The sequence below is a fragment of the Mustela nigripes genome, chromosome 7 (genome assembly GCF_022355385.1).
Source record: "Mustela nigripes isolate SB6536 chromosome 7, MUSNIG.SB6536, whole genome shotgun sequence".
NCBI classification, from domain to species: domain Eukaryota; kingdom Metazoa; phylum Chordata; class Mammalia; order Carnivora; family Mustelidae; genus Mustela; species Mustela nigripes.
In genome coordinates, this window is record NC_081563.1 from 118,753,719 (window position 1) to 118,776,169 (window position 22,451).

The 22,451-nt window shown below is 41.2% G+C and overlaps 1 protein-coding gene across 1 annotated transcript in view; it reads right to left on the reverse strand.

The window, feature by feature from the left end:
• Positions 1–568: 568 nt before the first annotated feature.
• Positions 569–22,451, reverse strand: part of SAMHD1 (SAM and HD domain containing deoxynucleoside triphosphate triphosphohydrolase 1) — a 60,601-nt gene continuing 38,718 nt past the window's right edge. Inside the window, exons 11-16 of the mRNA XM_059406965.1 lie at positions 21,888–22,003; positions 12,803–12,942; positions 11,953–12,045; positions 7,888–7,992; positions 5,810–5,947; positions 569–2,720 (exon numbers count right to left, since the gene is read on the reverse strand). Of these exons, the coding sequence (XP_059262948.1) occupies positions 2,586–2,720; positions 5,810–5,947; positions 7,888–7,992; positions 11,953–12,045; positions 12,803–12,942; positions 21,888–22,003 (727 nt within the window). The 3' untranslated portion in view covers positions 569–2,585. The remainder of the gene's footprint in view (positions 2,721–5,809; positions 5,948–7,887; positions 7,993–11,952; positions 12,046–12,802; positions 12,943–21,887; positions 22,004–22,451) is intronic.

Genomic DNA, 22,451 nt, shown 5'->3' on the forward strand with positions numbered 1-22,451 from the left:
AAAAAGAGAGAGAGAGAGAAAAGAAAATGGGATTCTATTCTGGATGTTTTAGAAATAATTTTAACTTCATACTGTCAAACCATAGACACCTGGGCTCAACTGGTGAAACTAATAAAGACTCGAGTAGCATCTTTCTTTTTCTAGAACACTGAGGGCTTCCTGTCAGCCACCCGCATACTGGGTGCTTGCAAATCTCTAGTTTCACAAGGAAGATATGAAAGCAGCAAATGAAAGATATGCTTATTTGGATAAAGAAGTTGGAGTCTCTGTAGATGGGAACCTAGGGCAGGTTAAAAAGGAGGAAAGATAGGTTTCCTGACACAAGAGCTCAGGAAATGAAGAAACATCCATATCCCTTCCCATGACAATGCCTGCCTCCTGCCAGAAAACCAAATAACATAAGTCCTGTTAAATATCATCCCTTCTCTTGCAAACCAAACATAGCATGGACATAGCACACATCTTGGCAGATCCCTAGACCAATTTCCTTTCACAGCAGGGTCCAGACCGGGCACACAAGTGTGAGAGGACGTCATTAAGGAAAATACCTTCGGTTTCAAGATGGAGATACATTCATGGAGCTTTATTGCAGCTGTTTCCCTCACCCAGATGAACCAATCATTTAAACTCGCAGTTCTTCCATTCTCAAGGTGACAACAGGTCAGTAACTCTAGAGGTTAAGTTGTTAAAAATCTCAGTTTTTATACAAATAGTGAAGGTGTTTGTTAAGAAAACTTTAACCTTGTAAATGGCACATGGTTCTGATAATTAAAACAGTTGCAAAGAGCATAAAGTGCAGCTGACTTATACATGAAGGATGCAAAGTAGATTCAAGTTACTTCTCAGATAGCACAATGATACAATGTTGAAACATAAAATTCCAGAGTAAAACACAATGATTTAAATATACCAGTTGCAGAAATAAAACGATCTTAGCAGAAAAACATTACATTCTTGACCTTGGGTCTGGATACATTAAGTCTAAGCCCTACAGTTCTCCCCACTAAATGTTTCAGTGGTACCTCGGCCAACACAGATATGACCCAGTCCCATGGCTGACTTCACTTGTGCTTCTAGGAGCCCAGTGGGGACATATCCTCACCCACACAGCATTATTCTCCTATGAATTAGGGTCTACTCTTGATCATCTATTGGGGGATGGAGGAGGGTGGTGGTAGTTATGCAGAATGGCAGACTTCCTAAGACTTTTCAGCCTATTGTTAACAGAACAGAACTTGGTTACACAGTGGAAGGTAGCAGCACTCCTAACACTTGTGGATAATCTGCTGCCTATGGTCTGAGTTCCTCCCTTCCTCCCACTCGCTCTTGCCCACAGTCATCCCAGTTCCCCAATCCCGGCCTGCTATGGAGGTTTTGTAAAGGAGTGTCCAAGCACAAGATGTTAAGGGCTTATGACTCCCGTTCCCCACTGCCTTGTTTCTACAGGACCCACTGGCTACTGCCAGCTTTGGGTCTAACTCCAGACTTTATTCTTGGTGAAGTCCTGTAGAACTGGCAATTGTGTGTTTATGGAGGTGGGTGTGGGGGCCCTCTCCATGGAATTGTTCAACCAAAGTGGTGCCTAAACCATGGCAGGAGGTAAAGAACAAGCAAGCGTGGGGAATACTGGGCCACAGGGGGGGAACTTGGAATTCCAGGGATAATCACTCATCTCACCCCAGGTGGCTCAGTCTTTGCTCTGAAACTGATAAAATGCACAACTGAACAAGCAAAAACAAAATCCCAGCTCTGTGTAACCCCAAGAACGCTTCCAGTGACCCTGATGAGCTTACAAGGGAAATTCAGAAAGAAGGTCGGAGGGGAGCCTTCTCCAGGCTGAGCAGTGATAGTGATAAAGACCCTGGGACATGGATAGTGAGTATTCAGGAGAAAGAAACTGCCTAGGTCCGGGGCTGCAACTGATCCAGAGAACAGCCCCCTCACGGGCAGTTTTAGGTACCACTAAGTCCAGAGCCCTTGGATCTTTTCAAAAAATTAATCATACCTTTCACTCAGAAGTTGGAGCTCACTCCCAGCCCTCATTTCCTACTGTTTAGTCTGATCTGGCTAAAAGGGTCAGGGCAGGTCCTTCACTAACATTCAGATCACTTAAGAAGAACTGTCCTCAAATTTGAGGCAATGGGTACCTCCCTCAAGGGGCTAGAATTTTATGTTTCATTCTTAACCATGGGCTGTTTATGATAGTCCCAACTTCAAATTCCTACGTACACTGTCTCTCATTTCCAAGCATTTTTTAAAAAAAGAACAATCATATGTCATAACAGTTCAGAGTACATAAAAAAATTTTTTTTGTTATTCTAAGAAAATAAGACTACTAGCGAAAGGTTTTAGTTATGGTTAAAATAGGCCAGGTAACGCTTTCCATAGCATGTATAGCAAGATTTGCCTAATCCCTCTGTTTCTTTGGATAAAAATTACTTAGCTTCAGCATGTCTGTATATTCAAATTATAAAAAGCGCTAGTTATCACTAAATTTGTAGAACTCCATGACCAAATTCCCTATGTTAGTTAATACTCTTGGGGAACAAGGAAGAAGCTTGATGTAAAGAACTGGCTGCAAACATTCACACGGAGTCATCCGGAAAAAGACGATGTCTAGATCTGGACACTGCCCGCAAGTGATCTGGGCTCCATGCTGAATTCATGTTATTCCATTCCATTTTCCGAGGTGTTATAAGTGGGGCTATAATATCACCATCCTGTCAAGAAAAACCAGGAACAAAGAAAAGCCAGTTTTTATATCTCTGAGTGAAATCCTGATGTGCACCTATCCTCTTCTAACAGATAAATTGCTATTGCAATGTATTTTTTGCATATTGCAAAATGCCCCACAATTTTATTACTCTTGGGAAACCCCAGATTATATACATCCCCTGTGCTTGGGTCAAATTAGAAACACCACAGTCCTGAGCAGGTAAGAGCCTTTGTAGGAAAAGCTATCAGACCTACTCTTTTCTTTTCTTTTCTTTTTTTTTTTAAAGATTTTATTTATTTATTTGTCAGAGACAGGGAGAGCGAGAAAGCGAGCACAGGCAGGCAGAGGCAGAGGGAGAAGCAGGCTCCCTGCTGAGCAAGGAGCCCGATGTGGGACTTGATCCCAGGACACTGGGATCATGACTTGAGCCGAAGGCAGCTGCTTTACCAACTGAGCCACCCAGGCGCCCCAGACCTACTCTTTTCAAAGAGGGCCAGAAGCTGGACACTGCGGAGTTCTGACTCCTCTCCCTTCATATACTTTTCACAAATGACAAATTCTGTTTTTCTTTTTTTGAAAATACCAATTACTTTTATTTCCTTATTTTATTTTGTTTTTTAGGGAGAGAGAGAATCTTAAGCAGGCTCCACACCCAGCACAGAACCCAACATGGGGCTTGAGCTCATGACCCGAGATCATGACCTGAGCTGAAAATCAAGAGTCAGACACTTAACTGACTGAGCCACCAAGATGTCCCGTCTGGTTTTCCAGGAAAAAGAGGGACTTCACTGGATCCCAGCTCCTCTCTTGCCTAGTCCCCTCTGCAATAAAGGATACTCATATTTGGAAGAACTTTCTGGTTCAAAGTCAACATTATTTGCCTTCAAACTCATCTCTATTTCTATCAAGTGACCTTATTTCTACCCATTTTAACTTTGATTCTAGTGAATTTTATAAATACAAACTTGAATGTCACTCTCCCACTTAAAACACTTTAATTGACCAGCTGGGGCACCTGGGTGACTCAGTCAGTTAAGTGTCTGCCTTCTGTTCAGCTCAGGGTCCTGGGACTGAGCCCCGAATTGGGCTCTCTACTTGGTGGGAAGCCTGCTTCTCCCTCTCCCACTTCCTGTGTCTCCGTCAAATAAATAAATAAAACCTTAAAAAAAAAATCCAAAACCAAAAAACAACAACACCTTAATGGCTTCCATTGTTCTTGGCCTACAGGACTAGCAAAATCCCTTGGACCTCTCTCCTAAAGGGCTCATCCACATTCTGGCCTCCCCCTTCCCCACCCACCCATCGATTTTACCCAGCTGACTCCTCCTCATCCATCCTTCAGGTCCCAGTTTCTAAGTCCTTCTTAAAATAAGCCTTTTCCAACCAAACAAGTTGGCTCCCTTGGCTTAAGTTTCCTCCTTTTGGCCCCTCTAACACTGTGTGCCCTGCCCCAAAACACTTATTACCACACCACTACAATTGTTACTTACTTGTGTGCCCCAGCGAGAATGTGATCTGTGGGAACTATGTCTGTCTTAGGGACTGTTCCATCTCTGGTATCTAACATGGGACCTGGTAGAAATCCTCCTTCAATGAGTGAATGCATCTTTGTCTTAAAGGAGTTATTGCCAGATGGCTAAACTTTAGCAGCCTCTAGCCTCTTTACTTCTAGTCTCTCCAAGTTCCAATTCATCGGCTGCTAGTTTTCTTTCTTAATCGGTGGTTTACTTGGGTGCTACTCTACCTAAGACAGACACACTTCCTCATTCCCATGGGTCTCATTCTAGTTGGAGATAACAAACACAGAAGTAATGATGGCAGCACCTAAGGAAACTCTTGAATTCTCTCAATGATTCCTTCCCCACTGATCAGAAGTCTTTCCTAGCTGGTTATGCAAGGTTCTCCATACTCTAGTCCTCCCATTCAACCTCTCACCACTCAACAGTAGTAATTCTCGAGTCCACACAGTTGGTCTCCTTGTGGCACCCAAACACACTCCACCTGTTCCAGTTTCACGCCATTGGGTTACTCCCACGAGCAACTACAACCACCTTTTCTCCCTGCTACTCATTCAAACACAATCCAGCCCCCTGGACCCAGCAGAATGGCTTCTCCTTCAAAGGGTTTTCCTGACAGCTCTCTTAACTCTTAGAACTTGTAACCTAGAATTCTTAACTAACAGAACTCATCTGTATCATTCCTTCTGACACGTGATAAAATACCAATAACTGGGTTGCTCCCTCATTTTTGTTTCCTTCAGCACCTAGAGCATGGGGGTTGGGGGAAGGCAGATAAGGTGTTATGGGAGAGCGTACTGGGCTAGGAAGCAGAACATAGCTTCACTCCTGCCTGCCAAGTATTTCATTCAGACACCCACTCTCTGCGCCAGGCACCTGCTGTGTCCAGGTCAGTAAGGGACAACTTTAACAACAACCGCTGTAGGGTTGTCAGCGACAGCTTGGCTCTTCCTCCTTTCCACTGTCTTATTCTAGACAATTTAAATAGTTTACAGTTTGGGGAATGCTGAATTTTAAGTAATAAGTTAGAAAACTTATCTTCACTTGTATTTGGCCTTAAACAATTTATTCAGTTTTGGTAACCTTCTCTGAAAGATGACACTATGACTCATTTCCCAGGTAATTGGGAGGAGTGGAGACAACTGGTGAGGACATTATAAACCAAACATTATGAAATATCACATGTTCACCATTTTGAACTTTTAGTATTAGGATAATAATGATAAACAGAGTACCCACTGGCAAGTGGTGTAGGAAGAAATCACTATTCAACATAAACATTTTAAAAGGAAAGCTTAAATTGGAAAAATGTTTTTTTTCCCAAAACCATAATCAAGTGACTACAATTTAAATGAGAACTTTTCATCAGGCTCTCTGCTTGGCAGGGAGCCTGCTTCCTCCTCTCTGCCTGCCTCTCTGCCTACTTGTGATCTCTGTCTGTCAAATAAATAAAATCTTTGAAAATAAAAAAAATAAAAAAATAAATGAGAACTTTTCAGAGGGAAGTAAAGATCTCTTTTGATTTTTACTTAAAAATAAAAAATTGCGCAAAACATGTGAATAATAAACCACCCACCTGTGGCTTGGTGAAGTCTCTGATTAAGCACCACTGAACGAAATGTTGGTGTGCAACATACAAGCTCCTTGTGTCAGTCTTCTTACAGTATACGCGAATTAGCTGCTCTGCAAATCTCTCTGGCAAAAGTTCTGAAACCTTTTCAAAGAAGAAAAGATTTCACTGTCATTTTGAATTCATACAATAAAGAGAGTTCAGCTGTTCCTAAGCTCCATTCTATTTGTTTTTTTAAGATCTTATTTATTTATTTGAGAGTGAGTGTAAGCGAGCAGGGAGATGGACAAGCAGACTCCCTGCTGAACACAGAGCCCAACATGGGGCACGATCCCAGGACCCTGGGATCATGACCTGAGCTGACAGCAGATGCTTAACTGACTAAGCTACTCAGGTGCTCCTGCTCCATTCTTTTTTTTTTTTTTTTTTTAAGATTTTATTTATTTATTTGAGGGAGAATGAGTGAGAGAGAACATGAGAGAGAAGAAGGTCAGAGGGAGAAGCAGACTCCTCAAGGAGCTGGGAGCCCGATGCGGGACTGGATCCTGGAAGTCCAGGATCATGACCTGAGCCGAAGGCAGTTGCTCAACCAACTGAGCCACCCAGGCGCCCTCCCTGCTCCACTCTTGATGTTATATTAGGTCATGATCTCAGGGTCCCAGGATCGAGCCCTGAACTGGGTGGGCTCTCTGCTCGGCAGGGAGCCTGCTTCCTCCTCTCTCTGCCTGCCCCTCTGCCTGCTTGTGATCTCTGTCTGTCAAATAAATAAATAAAATCTTAAAAAAAAACAAAAAAACCACCACACTGGGGTGCCTGGGTAGCTCAGTTAAGCATCTATCTGCCTTCGGCTCAGGTCATGATCCTAGGGTCCAGGGATCGAGCCCCGTGTTGCAGGGGGGGGGGGGGAGTGTCCCTGCTCAGTGGGAAGCCTGCTTCTCCCTCTGCCTCTGTCCCTCAGCTTATGCTCTCTCGGTCTCATTCTATCTCAAATAAATAAAATCGTTAAGCAAAACAAAACAAAAAAGCACCACATTCTTTTGCTGCTTTATCTCAATTATCATCCAAAGAAAAGGATTCAAGGTAGTTGTCATATAGCAAAATGACCCACAATTTTATGTCAATGAAAGACTAAAAATTTGTATTATGTAATTATATGTAGACCAGACTCTCATTAAAAGATATGCAAATAAGCACATTTAACTTTCATGACTTCAACAATACAACACTACTTCTCCATCAGATTTATAATCTAGCCTCTAAACCAAAAACAGTGCTTTCATCTATGTTCAGCAACAGGAAAAACTGGTGCTAAGACGGTCTAGTCTACACAAAAATCAGATATATTTAACTTTTTTGTAGATCTTATTTATTTGAGAGAGAGACAGAGAGAGAGCACAAGCGGGGGGAGAGCAGACGGAGAAGCAGACTCCCTCCTGAGCAAAGAGTCCAACACAGGGCTTGATCCCATGACCCTGGGATCATGACCTGAGCAGAAGGCAGATACTTAACCAACTGAGCCACAAAGGGGCCCCAGTTTTTTAAGATTTTATTTATTCATTTATTTGAGAGAGAGACAAAGCATGTGCAAGAGTGGGGGAGGGACAGAGGCCGTGGCAGAGAAACTCAAGCAGACTACACTGGGCATGGAGCCCAATGTGGGGTTTGATCTCATGACTCCAAGACCATGACCTGAGCCAAAACCAAGAGCTGGGTGCTCAACCAACTGAGCCACCCAGGAACCGCCAGATATACTTTAATTTTAAAAATACATTTTTTAATTTTATCATACACATTGACTTTAAGACCTAACCTGCATCTTGATTGCAGATTTATGGCGTGCCTGGGTGGCTCAGTGGGTTAAGCCTCTGCCTTCGAATTAGGTCATGATCTCAGGGTCCTGGGATTGAGCCCTACTTCAGGCTCTCTGCTCAGCAGGGAGCCTGCTTCCCCCTCTCTGCCTGCCTACTTGTGATCTCTGTCAAATAAATAAATTAAAATCTTTTAAAAAAAAAAAAAAATAAAATGCGGATTTATCACAGATTTGCAAAATGTCACTATAGCTTGTTTTACCCCTAAGTAGTTACCTGATCTTTAGTAATCCTGACTGCTTTGCTGAGGTCATGCTTAGAATAGAAGCGAACATGATCGATAGGATTCTGATCTTCCATTCCATAATCCATGTTGATAACCTTAATAAAAGTAATAAATTAGTGATCACTCACATAATGGTGAGCATTAAATTCAGGGTTGTAGGAGCATCACAAGAAATGGAGCAGAGCTCTCTGGAGGTTCAGAAATAAGGCACTGATAAGGTAGCCCACAGTAGAATAAAAAGAAGTCTGGTGCATGTGCTATAGGGATTTGGTCTTGAAATCGGGATGGGGTAGGGGAGGTATTTGTGCTTTCAACATAAGCAGGGTGTAAAGTCTATGCCTATGTGACAGCCACTGTGACAGGTACTACGGGTACAAAGAAGCTTGAAACAATCCCAGTCCCCACAGCATGTACAGCCAGACTGAGGTTGAACAAACAATTATAAAAGTAATGATTGAACTACATTTGTTCTAAGAGCTACTAAGGAGAAGCAAAGGATGCTGTGAACCCTGGGAATGACGCAAGTTTTCCTGGAAAAGTGAACAGGATTTAGTCCGGTCTATCTATATGTGAAGGAAACGAGTTCCAGGCAGAAGAAATAGCTCTGAGGGAGACAGGACTGCCATGGTCCACTGAGTTAAGTAACAGTGAAGTCACCGGGGAACTTGGAAGAATAGTTCTAATATGGTGATGGTAACAGACAAAGGGTTCAGGAATAAATAAAAAATAAAAAAAGAGAAGATAACTCTTAGAAGCTTGACTGTTAAAAGATGCAAGAGATAAGAATGTAGAGAGGAGCATCATACCTGGGAAAAGTAAAAGGGGTATTGGGGGCAACTTTTCAATGCATTAGACCCTAAAGAAGAGGAGAGGAGTGAGGAGTGTAACATTTGCTGTTTTCCTGAGATGAAAGTCTGTTTAACTGCTGACGGGATGTCAGAAAGAGAGGACGGAACGGATCCTGGCATTCCACAGAAATGCTAAGATGAATGGCTCTATGGTGTGCTACTCAATGTCGTAGCCACTAGTCACAAGTGACTTTTTAATTTCAAAGTCTTTAACATTAAATAAAATAAAAAATTTAGTTACTCAGTTGCAGTAGTGAGGTTTCCAGTGCTTAATAGCTGTGTGTAGCTAGTGGCTACCGAAATGGACAGCACAATTATAGACCATTTCCAGCATCACGGAAAGTTCTATCAGACAGCCCTGATCTAGAACACAACTAAACGATTACTCTTAGCCTTTGATAAGAAGAGACATTTCCCCACTACTGGAAGGCTGAATACAGTGGCAGATGGAAGCTTATTCAGTGGTGTAGGATGAGAGAGTTCCTATCCAATGGCCTGTATTTTATCTCTGAAATAAGGGCCAAAGTGGGGTTAGTCCCAGAGGGGTGAATAAAGCTGTGGGCAGGGAACAGGGCTGAGGTCTGAGAAGAGTGGAGATGGTTTGAAATTGTCATTATGGAGACCAGAAAATTGCACTATGTCTACCAGAAGTTCAGAGGGCCCTAGTAAGGTTAGGGACTATGAACTGCCATTCAGTCCTTTGCTGAGTAGAAGCAAAGAAAGGCAAGAGAGTTGAGGATAACTGTAAAAAATGACCGAATCCATTACAGAATCAAAGAATGAGAGAGAAGTAGAGATAAAAGGTCACTGACAAGTTGGAAGGAAGTGAGGAGGCAATAAACTAGAGGTCTTAAAGAGCAAGGAACAAGCACATAAGGAAGAAGGGGGTTTGAGGATGGAGACAGGATGCTTAAAAATCAAATGTCAGTAAGGTTCAGAATATAATCTGCTGAGTGCTGGCCGAGGTGGAGTGGGTAAGGTCACTGAGGATAAGGATGAAGAGAACAATCAGAATTGGCCAGCCTTGAAATCACCAAGGACCACGGCAGGGACTGGAAAGGGAGAAAGTCTCTAAACCAAGCCAAAATCTTCAACCAAGAGGATAGCAGGTTGGGAGAGGCTGGTCTCAGAGGAACAGGGATCTTGCATACGGTCTTGAAGTGATACTAGGGAACAAGAGGACTGATGAACAGAAAGGCCTCCTGACCCAGAGGAATATGCTTTTCCTGAAGGGGCTACAGAAGCATCAGGCTCTCAGGAACAGCTGGGTTGCAGCAAGGGCGAAGAGAGTCAACTAAGGGCTAAGTTCCAGGCAAGTGTGTTAATTATGGAGTGGGAGTGCTCCCTGGACAGGTCTGGGAGAAAGGCAGGATAAGGAAATAAGAGAGGGAAAAAAATAGAGTAATGGGGTGATGGTGGCAGAGAAAAGAACGGACAGTAAGAGGAGCTTTTCCTGGGACTGTTCCTTAAGAAAACAAACCAAAAAATGGTCTATGAGGTTTGAGAGCTGTCCTGGCAGTACCCTATGAGAGAAAAGTAGACATTTGAGATCCAGCTGTGGTCCTGAAGTCAGACCAGAGGTATGTCTCCCAAAATGTGTGTGTTACTGGCTTTAAGACCTGCAGCGAGTGTTCTGCACCCCTTTACGTGGGAGGGAGCAACTGCTCAGTCTGCCTGTGAACCCAGGGCTGGCGTTATGGTAGGCTTCTCTCCTGGGCGTTATTTCATGTGGGGAGGGACCCAATGTAGCCTTGACATTGTTAAACATCATGGTAAGGTATACACATTAATCAAATTTCAGCAACTTTCAGAAATGCCATGAGCTCTTTGCTATTTATTTCCTTGCTTTTAGACTAGAAATAAAAGGCAATTCCTATTTTCTCCAAAACATATATAACTAGAAATTCCTCCTTAAAGCAGATTTGATAAAATGGTTATCTTTCCAGAAGGGCAATACTATAATAGTTGGCATTCCCATTCTTTTTTAGTATATGTGCTGCCGAAGCGAGCACGGCATTCCCATTCTTAATGAAGGACTCAAGAGCAAAAAAAAGGAACTACAGATCCGCAATTATGAATCTTTCATTCTAAATAGCAAAATTAAGTTTTATAGCCCATTAAGTAACCATAAAAGTTACTACTACACGTGGTCTTAAAAGGAGGCACATATAGTAAAATGTACCACATAAATATTTCACGCTGTCAAACTAATATTGAGAGGCTAATACATAATAAGACATTTAATTAGACCTTAGTTAAAAAAAGCTCTCACTGCTCCATCAGTTTGCCTTTAGGTTAAAGCAAGCTTAATCACGTGTGTGCTGTCTTCTCCTATGATTCTTCCAGTACTTCTGAGCCTATATTCATTAGCAGACGGCACTTCAAGAGAAAAACCAGGAGGTCAGGGATTGACTAGGATCGTGCACTTAGCTGAAGGCAAGGCAGACCCTCAAGTAAAGCACTGAGGGCAAGGGTGGGCATGTGAGAGCCCAGGGAAAACATTCGTGAGAGTAAGTTCTTTCAGAATCTCAGAAACTTAGAAATTCAGAAAATCCCTTTATTATGGTGTAATTTCATCTAATGAAACAGGAAACTGTAGCTTGATCTGCAGGTGAGAGGTATTTGAACCCCCCAGCCAAGTGACTAGACTGGGTCCAAGGACAATTCACTTATTGTATCCCTTGGTAAAGACAGGCTGTGGAGAGATCACTCTTCACCAAAGATGCATCAACAAGAAAACAGCAAATGAGAGGCTTATGGAAAAAAAAAACAAAAACACATGGGCAATACTATACCAAGATTTCAGAGGAGTAGAACTCTGAGAAGCAGTTACTGTAAGAAACAAAAGACAATGTGACAAAGCCATTTGATAGTCTTGTTAGGATACAAGACACAACAGCCTCTATGAAGGAGTTGAAGTCTTTTTCCTTTGTATGCACACACAATTTTAAAAAATAATTGGCATAGATTACTTTTGTGATCAAGAAAACATTAAAAAATCAACATACGCCATGTTCTGTTACCCACATACCACAATTAACTTACTGTTGATTTTTTGAGATCCCAGGTAATTCTCTTCCTTCCTTCTATTTTTCTGTATTTTCCAAATTTTCTTTAATGAACATGTACCTCTATTATAATGGAACTGGGGAGGATTTACCTTAAAAATTTTTCTTTACTTAGTATATTCTCCGGCTAACTACTTACATCCACTATTAAATCTTCAGCCTTCAGTTCAAATTCCGGCAATATGTCGGGTTTAGCATCAGCAATTTCCTTTGGAAGGTCTTTATAGTCTTCCTAGAAAAGACAACACTCCTCATGTTAGAACCCCAGTTTTTCATCATCAAGTGTTTATGCCACAAAAGGTTCCCTCTCCGAAAATGGCACGTTAACCAGGAAAGTGGGTAGAGATAGCCTTAATAAATACATGGTTTCTGCTTCTGCCATCCTTCAAACAAACCACAATGGAATGATTCTAACAAAATTTTCATATGAAAAAAAAATGGGGCATTGGCTTATTAGTAAAATAAGAGGAACGTGTTATGAGGCAGGGTGTGGTTATCAGTATGGCTCAGGTTACTGGCAAAGAAAAAAAAACCCTCCACAAGCAAGAGGGGAAAACAGATAAAGAGATTTGGCAGGCACCATCTGGGAGAACCTGATATAGAGTGAATGAAGAAATTATGAACAGCAGGTCCTTAGAGTTTCCGTGAAGCTCATGTAGATACCATATTTTGAGGCCCCATTTTCTTGCCACTGGATCTAGCCAAAATTTTGCACCCCCCCCAACCCCCACCCTGACTTCCAGGATGAAAGAGTAAAGGTTTGGACTAAGTCAGACTTTGAATACTAACTGTGCTTCTATAAGCCTCAATTCCTTCATCTACAGGACAGACCAAAGAATAAGTTATTGATGAGAAGATTAAGTAAAAATGAATGTAAAGCACTTAGAACAGAGTTGTGGTATTATGATGGGTTAATGGTTTCCTCTTGGAGGACAAATGGAAGAGAGAGACCTTTCACTACTGGAAAGGTGTTTGACAACTTAACTTACCCTTTTAATTTTTATTTTTCCCTGTGGCTTAGTCTCACCCACAAACTTATATAGATGACGGTATTCAATTTTTTTTAAAATCTCTCGTGCTTCATCCAGTTTGGGATCAGAAGAATATAAAATCTCCAGAAAAATGTTATCTGCCAATTTGATAAAACTTTAGTTAGCTTAAGATGAAAAAAAAAAAAGGTTTAAAAAGACTCATATACTACTGTACTTCTAGAATGATTTCAAGTGGATGTTTACAAATGTAAGCACAGTAGAACATTTGAAGTCTTGGATTTGCTTCACCATAATCTAGTGAATGGGAGAGGGTAGAGATGAAGCAAGACTTTACTGGAGTTGATGGCTTAAGGCTGGGTGATGGGTAAATAGGGGTGTATCAATTGGTTGTTGTGTTTCATTTTTTTTTTTTTTAAAGATTTTATTTATTTATTTGACAGAGAGAAATCACAAGTAGACGGAGAGGCAGGCAGAGAGAGAGAGAGGGAAGCAAGCTCCCCGCCGAGCAGAGAGCCCGATATGGGGCTCGATCCCAGGACCCCGAGATCATGACCTGAGCCGAAGGCAGCGGCTTAACCCACTGAGCCACCCAGGCGCCCCGTTGTGTTTCATTTTCTTCAAGAGAATATTATTTAAGTAATTATAAGGGGCGCCTGGTGGCTCACTGGGTTAAGCCTCTGCCTTCGGCTCAGGTCATGATCTCAGGGTTCAGGGATCGAGCCCCACATCAGACTCTCTGCTCAGCAGGGAGCCTGTTTCCCTCCCTCTCTCTCTGCCTGCCTCTCTGCCCACTTGTGATCTCTGTTTGACAAATAAATAAATAAAACCCTTAAGTAATTATAAAATTATGTCTGACATCTGTTTCAAAACAGTGCAGTATTTTACAGGAGTAGCTGGATAGAGAAGATGACACAAAATCACTGTGTCGATAATTGTTGCAGCTAAGTGATGGTAGGCGGAATTTGTAAATTTCATAATAAAAGGTTTTATAAAGTTCCATTCCATGATAAAAGCAGAAGGTAGTTCTTTTTTACTTTTAAGATTATATTTTAGGGACACATGGTTGGCTCAGTGGGTTAAAGTCTGCCTTCGGCTTGGGTCATGATCCCAGGTCTTGGGATCGAGTCCCGCATGGGGCTCTCTGCTTGGCAGGGAGCCTGATTCCGCACCCCCGCCTTTGTCTGTCAAATAAATAAAATCTTAAAAAAAAAAAAGATTCTATTTTATTTTTTAAGATTTTATTTTTGGGGTGCATTGATGGCTCAGTCAGTTATACATCTGACTCCAACTCTTAGTTTCAGCTCAGGTAATGATCCTCAGGATCATGGGATAGAGCCCAGCTGTCATCGGGCTCTTTACTAACCAGAGAGTCTGCTTCTCTCCCTCTGCCTCTCCCCCTCCACTTGTACTCTCTCTCTCTAAAATAATAAAAGATTTTAAGTAATCTCTACACCTACTGTGGGGCTCAAACTTACAACCCGGAGATCAAGAGTTTCATTCCCTACTGAGTCAGCCAGGAACCCCAGAAGTTAGTTCTTTTTCCTTTCTTTTATTCCTTCAACTTTTTACTTTGAAAAGTTTCAAAATAAGATACCTTTTGCCTAAATCCATCAACTGTTAACATTTTTCTACATATGTATGCTGTGTATGTGTACACACAATATTTTTGCACATTCAAATTTTTTTAAAAGATTTTATTTATTTATTTGACAGACAGAGATCACAAGTAGGCAGAGAGGCAGGCAGAGAGAGGAGAAAGCAGGCTCCCTGCTGAGAAGAGAGCCCGATGTGGGGCTCGATCCCAGGACCCTGGGATCATGACCTGAGCCGAAGGCAGAGGCTTTAACCCACTGAGCCACCCAGGCGTCCCACACATTCAAATTTTTGATGAAATATTTGAAGATTACGGACATCAAGACCCTTCACTCCTAAATACCTCTGCATGCATCTCCCAAGAACAGGAACATTCTCCTACACAACCACTATCAAGTGCCAAAAAATTACAGACTGATATAAAAATAACATAAGTCTATAGTTGAATTGCTTAATTGTTAAAATAATGCAATCTATGCATTTATGTTGCTGGATAGAGAAACCAATCAAGCATTATGGATGACATTAGTTGTCATATTCTTTAGTCTCCTTTCATCTAGAACTAGAATAATTCTTCTGACTTGTTTCATGATGTTGACATTTTAGAAAAGTTCAGACACTCATTTTGGGCAATGTCCCATACTTCGAATTCATCTGTTTCTTTACCATTAGATTTAGGTTAAACACTCTTGTCAAGAACACTATGTAAGGGATGTGCCTGGGTCAATGCAACAGGAATCACATAATGAGATGCTACCATTATTGGTTGTTAAATTCCAACAGCTGGCTAAGGCAATAATCCAGCTTTCTCTATTATAAATGTACTTTTCCATTTGCAATTAACAAATAATCCACAGGGTAATATTCTGAGACTGTATGATTATCCCTATAAGGTTTCAACCAATGGTTTAACATTAACTGGTAATCTCTGACTGACTCAATTATTGCATTTTGCAAAATGAGTTTTACTAAAGATGCTTTTTCTTGGCAAAATAAAATATTAACAGCCTGTCATTTACCTCACTGATGTGTATATATTCCTCCCCAATTGATCTATGGTTAACACATTCCTCACTCTCTCAGTGAGACATCTTTCTCATCAAGACATCTTTCCATGTATAGTTTTCATTATTTCTTCACATACAGTTTGAAAAACAGCAATTTTACTTTAACATAATAAAACTGCACTTTTCTAATCCATGCCTTTAGCAGCCCTGTTCCCAGTTGAATTAATGGAATGCTTCTCCCATCACAGGATCTCACTTCTTTTTATTTATTTATTTTTTAACTAATCTCTGCACCCAACGTGGGGCTCATACTCAAAGCCCTAAAATCAAGAGTGATGTGCTCCACTGAGTGAGCTAGCCAGGTGCCCCAAAATCTCACTTCTTGAAAGCCTACCAGGGCACCTGGGTGGCTCAGCTGTTAAGCATTTGCCTTCAGCTCAGGTCATGATCCTGGGGTCCTGGGATCAAGCCCCAAATTGGGTTCTCTGCTCAGGATGCGTCTTCCTCTCCCACTTCCCCTGCTTGTGTTCCCTCTCTCACTGTGTCTCTCTCTGTCAAATAAATAAATAAAATCTTAAAAAAAAAAAAAAAAAAGCTGGGGCACCTGGATGGTTCAGTGTGTTAAAGCCTCTGCCTTCCACTCAGGTCATGATCCCAGGGTCCAGGAATCGAGCCCCACCTCAGGCTCTCTGCTCCTTGGGGAGCCTGCTTCCTCCTCTCTCTCTCTCTCTTCTCTCTGCCTGCCTCTCTGCCTACTTGTGGTCACTGTTAAATAAATAAAATCTTCAAAAAAAAAAGGGGGGGTGCCTGGGTGACTCAGTGGGTTAAAGCCTCTGCCTTCAGCTCAGGTCATGATCTCAGGGTCCTGGGATCAAGCCCCGCATCAGGCTCTCTGCTCAGCAGGGAGCCTGCTTCCTCCTCTCTTTCTGCCTGCCTCTCTGCCTACTTGTGATCTCTGTCAAATAAATAAATAAAATCTTAAAAAAACAAAAACAATAAAAGCCTACTTAATCCCCAAGATGCATCTCAAAAGCACCTCACTGTGAAATCTTCCTTAATCCAACAAAACTAGAAACACAATTCCTCCTTCCTTTGAACCCCACAGAATTTTATTGATGTATTTCTTATGGCTTTACCTTATTCTTATAAGGTACAGGCTTTTAGGTGGACTTACATTTCCATTTCTGTTGGGTAAGCAGGTAGAAGAGGAATTATTGGATGATAGGATAAATATATATTTTTATGAAAATGCTGAACTTTTTCAAAGTGGCTGTACCATTTGCATTCCCACTAACCATGTGAAAACACTCTATTTGTTCCACATACTTGTGTTCAGAAAAGGGTCATGTATAAAAGTTAATGCTTGTATGTTAAACTGAATAATGATATAGCACTCTAAAATAGTATAAGCAACATTCAACTTTGGAATCAGAAGACTTGAGTTTAGCTTTGCCGTTTATTAAGATAAGTTGCTTTCCTTCACTTGGCTTCTGTTTCTCATTTGAGCAGGGTTTTTTGTTTCTTGTTTTTTGTTTAAAGATTTTATTTGTTAGAGTGGGAGAGAAAGAGAGAACACAAGCACGGGGAGCAACAGGCAGAAGGAGAAGCAGGCTCCCCACTGAGTAGGGAACTTGATGCAGGACTTGATCCCAGGACCTTGGGATCATGACCCGAGTTGAAGGTGGACACTTAAGCAATAGCCACCCAAGTGTCCCTTGAGGAATTTTTTTGTTTTTAAGATTTATTTATTTATTTATTTGACAGAGAGAGAGAGAGAGAGAAAGAGACGGGGAAAAAGGGAACACAAGCAGGGGGAGTGTGGGAGGGAGAAGCAGGCTTCCTTCTGAGCAGGGAGCCCGATTCGGGGTTTGATCCCAGGACCCTGGAATCATGACCTGAGCTGAAGACAGAGGCTTAACCAACCAAGCCACCCAGGCATCCCTCCTTTGAAGAGTTTTAAGTAGATGATCTCTAAGGTCCTTCTAAATTTAGCATTCTATCATTCCAATTTAGTTAAGGGATTTTGGGATAAGGGGGCTTGCAGAGGAAGGAAGGGAAGTAAGGTCCACCTATTGCCTAGAAATACTGAGTGATAAAGACTAATGTAAGAAAACGGTTACCTAAGACAGTAGTCATAACATTTGCAATGCTTAAGATAGCCAACTTCCGGGCGCCTGGGTGGCTCAGTGGGTTAAGCCGCTGCCTTCGGCTCAGGTCATGATCTCAGAGTCCTGGGATCGAGGCCCGAATCGGGCTCTCTGCTCAGCAGGGAGCCTGCTTCCCCCTCTCTCTCTGCCTGCCTCTCCATCTACTTGTGATTTCTCTCTGTCAAATAAATAAATAAAATCTTTAAAAAAAAAATAATAACACTGGCTCGTACAGTGCAAAAATTATAAAAAAAAAAAAAAAGATAGCCAACTTCCATGTAAGCTGAAACATTTATAGGAATATTTATAGCAACATTTATAAATAGGAATTTAGGAAGCAGAGAGGAAAGATAAACTATGGCATATTCATACAATGAATTATTGCTCAGCAATAAAAAGGAATAAACTCCTGATACATGCAATCTGGATGAATCTCAAGTATATAACATTGAGTAAAAAGAAGCCCTACAGAGAGGAGTGCACACTGTATGATTCTATTTATATAAACGTCTAGAACAGGGGCTGGCTCAGTCAGAAGAGCATGTGGCTCTTGCTCTCACGGTCATGAGTTTAAGCCCCATGTTGGGTATAGAGATTACTAAAAATAAATAAACTTTTAAAAAAAGTCTAGAATTGGCAAGTTGTGGTTGTTTCTTGGGGGTGAAGCAGGGTAAGAACTAACTGGGAAGAAGCATGAGGGAACTTTCTAAAGAGAAGATAATGTTCTGTATCTTGCATTTGTCAAAACACTAGCAAATGTATGTAAGATTCATACGTTTATACAAATTGCATGTGAATTTTACATCAGAAGAAAAAAAATCTATAAATAATTGTTGAACTTTAGTTAATCTGCATGCTAAGAGAGTTAAGGTAAAATATAGTGGTATCTGCAATTTTTTTAAAAAGATTTTATTTATTTATTTGACAGACAGAGATCACAAGCAGGCAGAGGGGCAGGCAGAGAGAGAGGAGGAAGCAGGCTCCCTGCCGAGCAGAGAGCCCGATGCGGGGCTCGATCCCAGGACCCTGAGATCATGACCTGAGCCAAAGGCAGAGGCTTTAACCCACTGAGCCACCCAGGAGCCCCTGCAATTTTTTTTTTTTTAAAGATTTTATTTATTTGACAGGGAGAGAAATCACAAGCACAGGGAGTGGCAGGCAGAGGGAAAGGAACAAGAAGGCTTCCCATGCAGCAGGGAGTCTGATGCAGGGCTTGATCCCAGGTCTGTGGGATCATGACCTGAGCTGAAGGCAGCTGCTAAACTGACTGAGCCACCCAGTTGCCCCATGCAATTTATTTTAAAATAACATCAAAATTGGGGCACCTGGACAGCTCAGTTGATTGAGCGTCTAACTCTTGGTTTCAGCTCATGTCATGATCTCAGGGTCCTGGGATCAAGCCCCATGTTAGGCTCTGCACCCAACAGAGAGTTTGCTGAAGATCCCCACTCCCCTCATGTGTGCTTGTACATGCTCTCTCTCTCCCTAAAAAGAAATAAATAACTCTTTTTAAAAATAAAAAAAAAAAACTTCACAATGCATCAAAATTAAGATGGATTAATAAGATGGACAGATGGATGGTAACTTGCATAAGTAATAAAGCAGTTCAGTAAATGCTAGAATTTACAGGGTGAGTGTACAAGTGTTCACTGTAAAATTCTTTCAACACTGTTGTATGTCTTCAACACTTCCCAATAAGTGGAAAAACATCCTAAAAAATCAAAAAATAAGAACTGGAAACTTTTATTTTATCTTATTTTAAAGATTATTTATTTATTAATTTGAGAGAGAGATAGTGAGCACAAGCAGGCAGAGCAGCAGACAGAGGGAGAGGGACAAGTAGGCTCCCCACTGAGCAGAGAGCCCAATGTGAGACTCGATCTAGGACCCTAGGATCATGACCTGAGCCGAAGGCAGTCACTTAACCGACTGAGCAACCCAGGTGCCCTAAGAACTGGAAAGTTTTAGATAAAGTAAATTGACTTTTAGAAAAGCAACAAAGGTAATGAAGGCTCACATGGTCCTTATTCCTTCCAGGTCATGTAGCTAAGGCCAATGAGGATTATAGGATGGCTCTGAAGAGTATGTAAGAAAGATAAGATTATCCTTGTCTCAAATGATGACAGCTGCAAAGTCCATATGCTTGTTCTCCCATATTCTGGCCAATAAAGCACAAAAATGTGACCTAATATTCTGTCTGCCATTTTTGACATTAACACAATATCCAAGAGCATAATCAGTGGACTCATCTCACTGAAGAGGGTAAAAGTGAGTTTGGGCATTAGAGAACCTTCAGAGAGTGACATTAGAACCATTAGAGAGTGACAGCTATGTATAATCATGTGGTAAGATCACATTAAACTGTATACTTTATGGTTTTTCAGTTAACCCAGAAGTGCATAAAATCCCCAATTCATTTCTTTTCAGCAAGACATAGTAGAAACGTAATATAATGTTACAGAATAAATTGTTAGATTGGCTTCTGATTAAGACTGAAGATGACCTTTTTTTTTTTTTTTTTTTTTGCCTCTGCCTTCAGCTCAGGTCATGATCCCAGGGTCCCCTCACTTTTAATTTTTGATTTACTTATGATTGGAAAATGACTAAAAAGTTACAAGTATAATAGGGACTCTGTATTACCTACATGCATATTTTTAAAGAATAATACATATAACTTTTTAATTTAAATTTTGTTTCTCTTGGGCGCCTGGGTGGCTCAGTGGGTTAAGGCCTCTGCCTTCGGCTCGGGTCATGGTCCCAGAGTCCTGGGATCGAGCCCCGCATCAGGCTCTCTGCTCAACAGGGAGCCTGCTTCCTCCTCTCTCTCTCTCTGCCTGCCTCTCTGCCTACTTGTAATCTCTGCCTGTCAAATAAATAAATAAAATCTTTAAAAAAAAAAAAAATTTTGTTTCTCTTGATTATATTTACTGAAATATATGTTAAGTCTGTCAAACTCAATACTAAGTGCTTGGGCTTGTATTTTGTATGTCCTGCCCCAACCCCCCACACCATTTCATTTCACTGGTAATTCATTTTTACTGTTCTACAAAAATATCTAAACTGCGAATGGTTGGAAAGGAAGAACACTGGTTCTTCAAAGACAGTTTCAGAGTAACGGGTGTGGGTTTCATTCTGGCAGTGCGCTGCAGACAGAATCGAATAGTGATGGAACAGGGGCACCTGGGTGGCTCATTGGGTTAAAGCTTCTACCTTTAGCTCAGGTCATGATCCCAGGGTCCTGGGATCAAGCTCCCCATAAGGGCTCTCTGCTCAGCAGGGAGCCTGCTTTCCTTCCTCTCTCACTGCCTGTCTCTCTGCCTACTTGTGATCTCTGTCAAATAAACAAATAAAATCTTAAAAAAAAAAAAAAAAAAAAAAAAAAGGCAACAGAACAGCAGTAGTATCACACAGAAAGCCCAGAGAAAGGGATTTTGGCTGTCTTAGGCCACTGAGCTTGAGTTGCTTTTGCTCATTTTAAGACTCTCCAGCTTTTCCAGTGATTCTATGAGCTATGTGACTGCATTCTAACTTTTTAAACAGAGTCAGTTTCGTGATATGCAACTGGTACAAACTTTTTGGTCTACTCCTTTTGGTTTGCTCATCTTTATTGCTCAGTCTGCACTTCCCCACATGGAAGAACCAGCTGCAACTTCTTCACCTCCCCCTTCCCACCCTAAGCTGCAGGTTTCATTTCTGCTGAAGTGTGGCAAAATGTTCCTGGTTCCCTGTGTTTTACAACAAAAATAATGTTAAAAGGGCAAATCTGCTATTAGTCCAGCTGTATTGTTAAGTTAAATAATAGTAAATATTGGGTACTTACCTGCCAAGTACTATATATTAGGTGTTATGCCTCATTTAAATACTACAACAAAACTGTATGCGAGATAACAATACTCACATTTTATAGATGAGGAAACTAAGGGTCAGAGAGGTTAAATAACTTTATCGAGGTTATATGGTTAAAATCGCTTCTCAATTTTGGAATCGAGATAAAACTCGATTCCAAAAGCATATAATCACTTGAGAAGCTAAAGATATTAGAATGTTTAGAAAATAACCCACTCAGGGCGCCTGGGTGGCTCAGTGGGTTAAGCCTCTGCCTTTGGCTCAGGTCATGATCTCAGGGTCCTGGGATCGAGTCCCGCATCGGGCTCTCTACTCAGCAGGGAGTCTGCTTCCTCCTCTCAATCTCTCTGCCTGCCTCTCTGCCTACTTGTGATCTCTCTCTGTCAAATAAATAAATAAAATCTTTAAAAAAAAAAAAAAAAGAAAATAGCCCACTCAGCCTGCACTTTATCTGAGATGGACCACTCAGTATTACCTACTGGTTCTTACCTGTTAGCTTCGTGAAGGCTTCCATGTCATCAATTGCTGTAGAGATGTGATACTTTTTTCCTTCAGCACCTGTAATCTCTATGTAGGGGTCGGCTTTGAGGAAAGCATTTGTAATCCTAAAGATCATTGCATAAAAATTTACGTTTATGAGAAAATTTGAGTATTTGCTTAATGCCCACACTTGAAATAAAAGAAATCTTTCTACTTCAGAGAAGTAAAATCCTGAGACATGATGTTCTAAAGACAACTGTTTTTGGATCCTACATAAATGCATAAATATGCCTATGGTGATCTGCGGGCTACCATGTTTACTGTGATCCAGCATAATGTAGGGCTCTAGATAACATTATCTTATTTAATCTTTCCAACAAGATAGACATAATCAGCATCAATTTTACAGAGGCAGATATGAAGTAATTTTCATTTAACCAAGTTAGGAAGAAGTAGTACCAGGCTTTGCACCTAGATGTCTCTGACTCCCTGAATTAAAAACAAACAAAAACTTCTCTTCAAAGGAACAACCATACAAACGGGTGAATGTGTTCTAACTAGTCTGCTCATGTC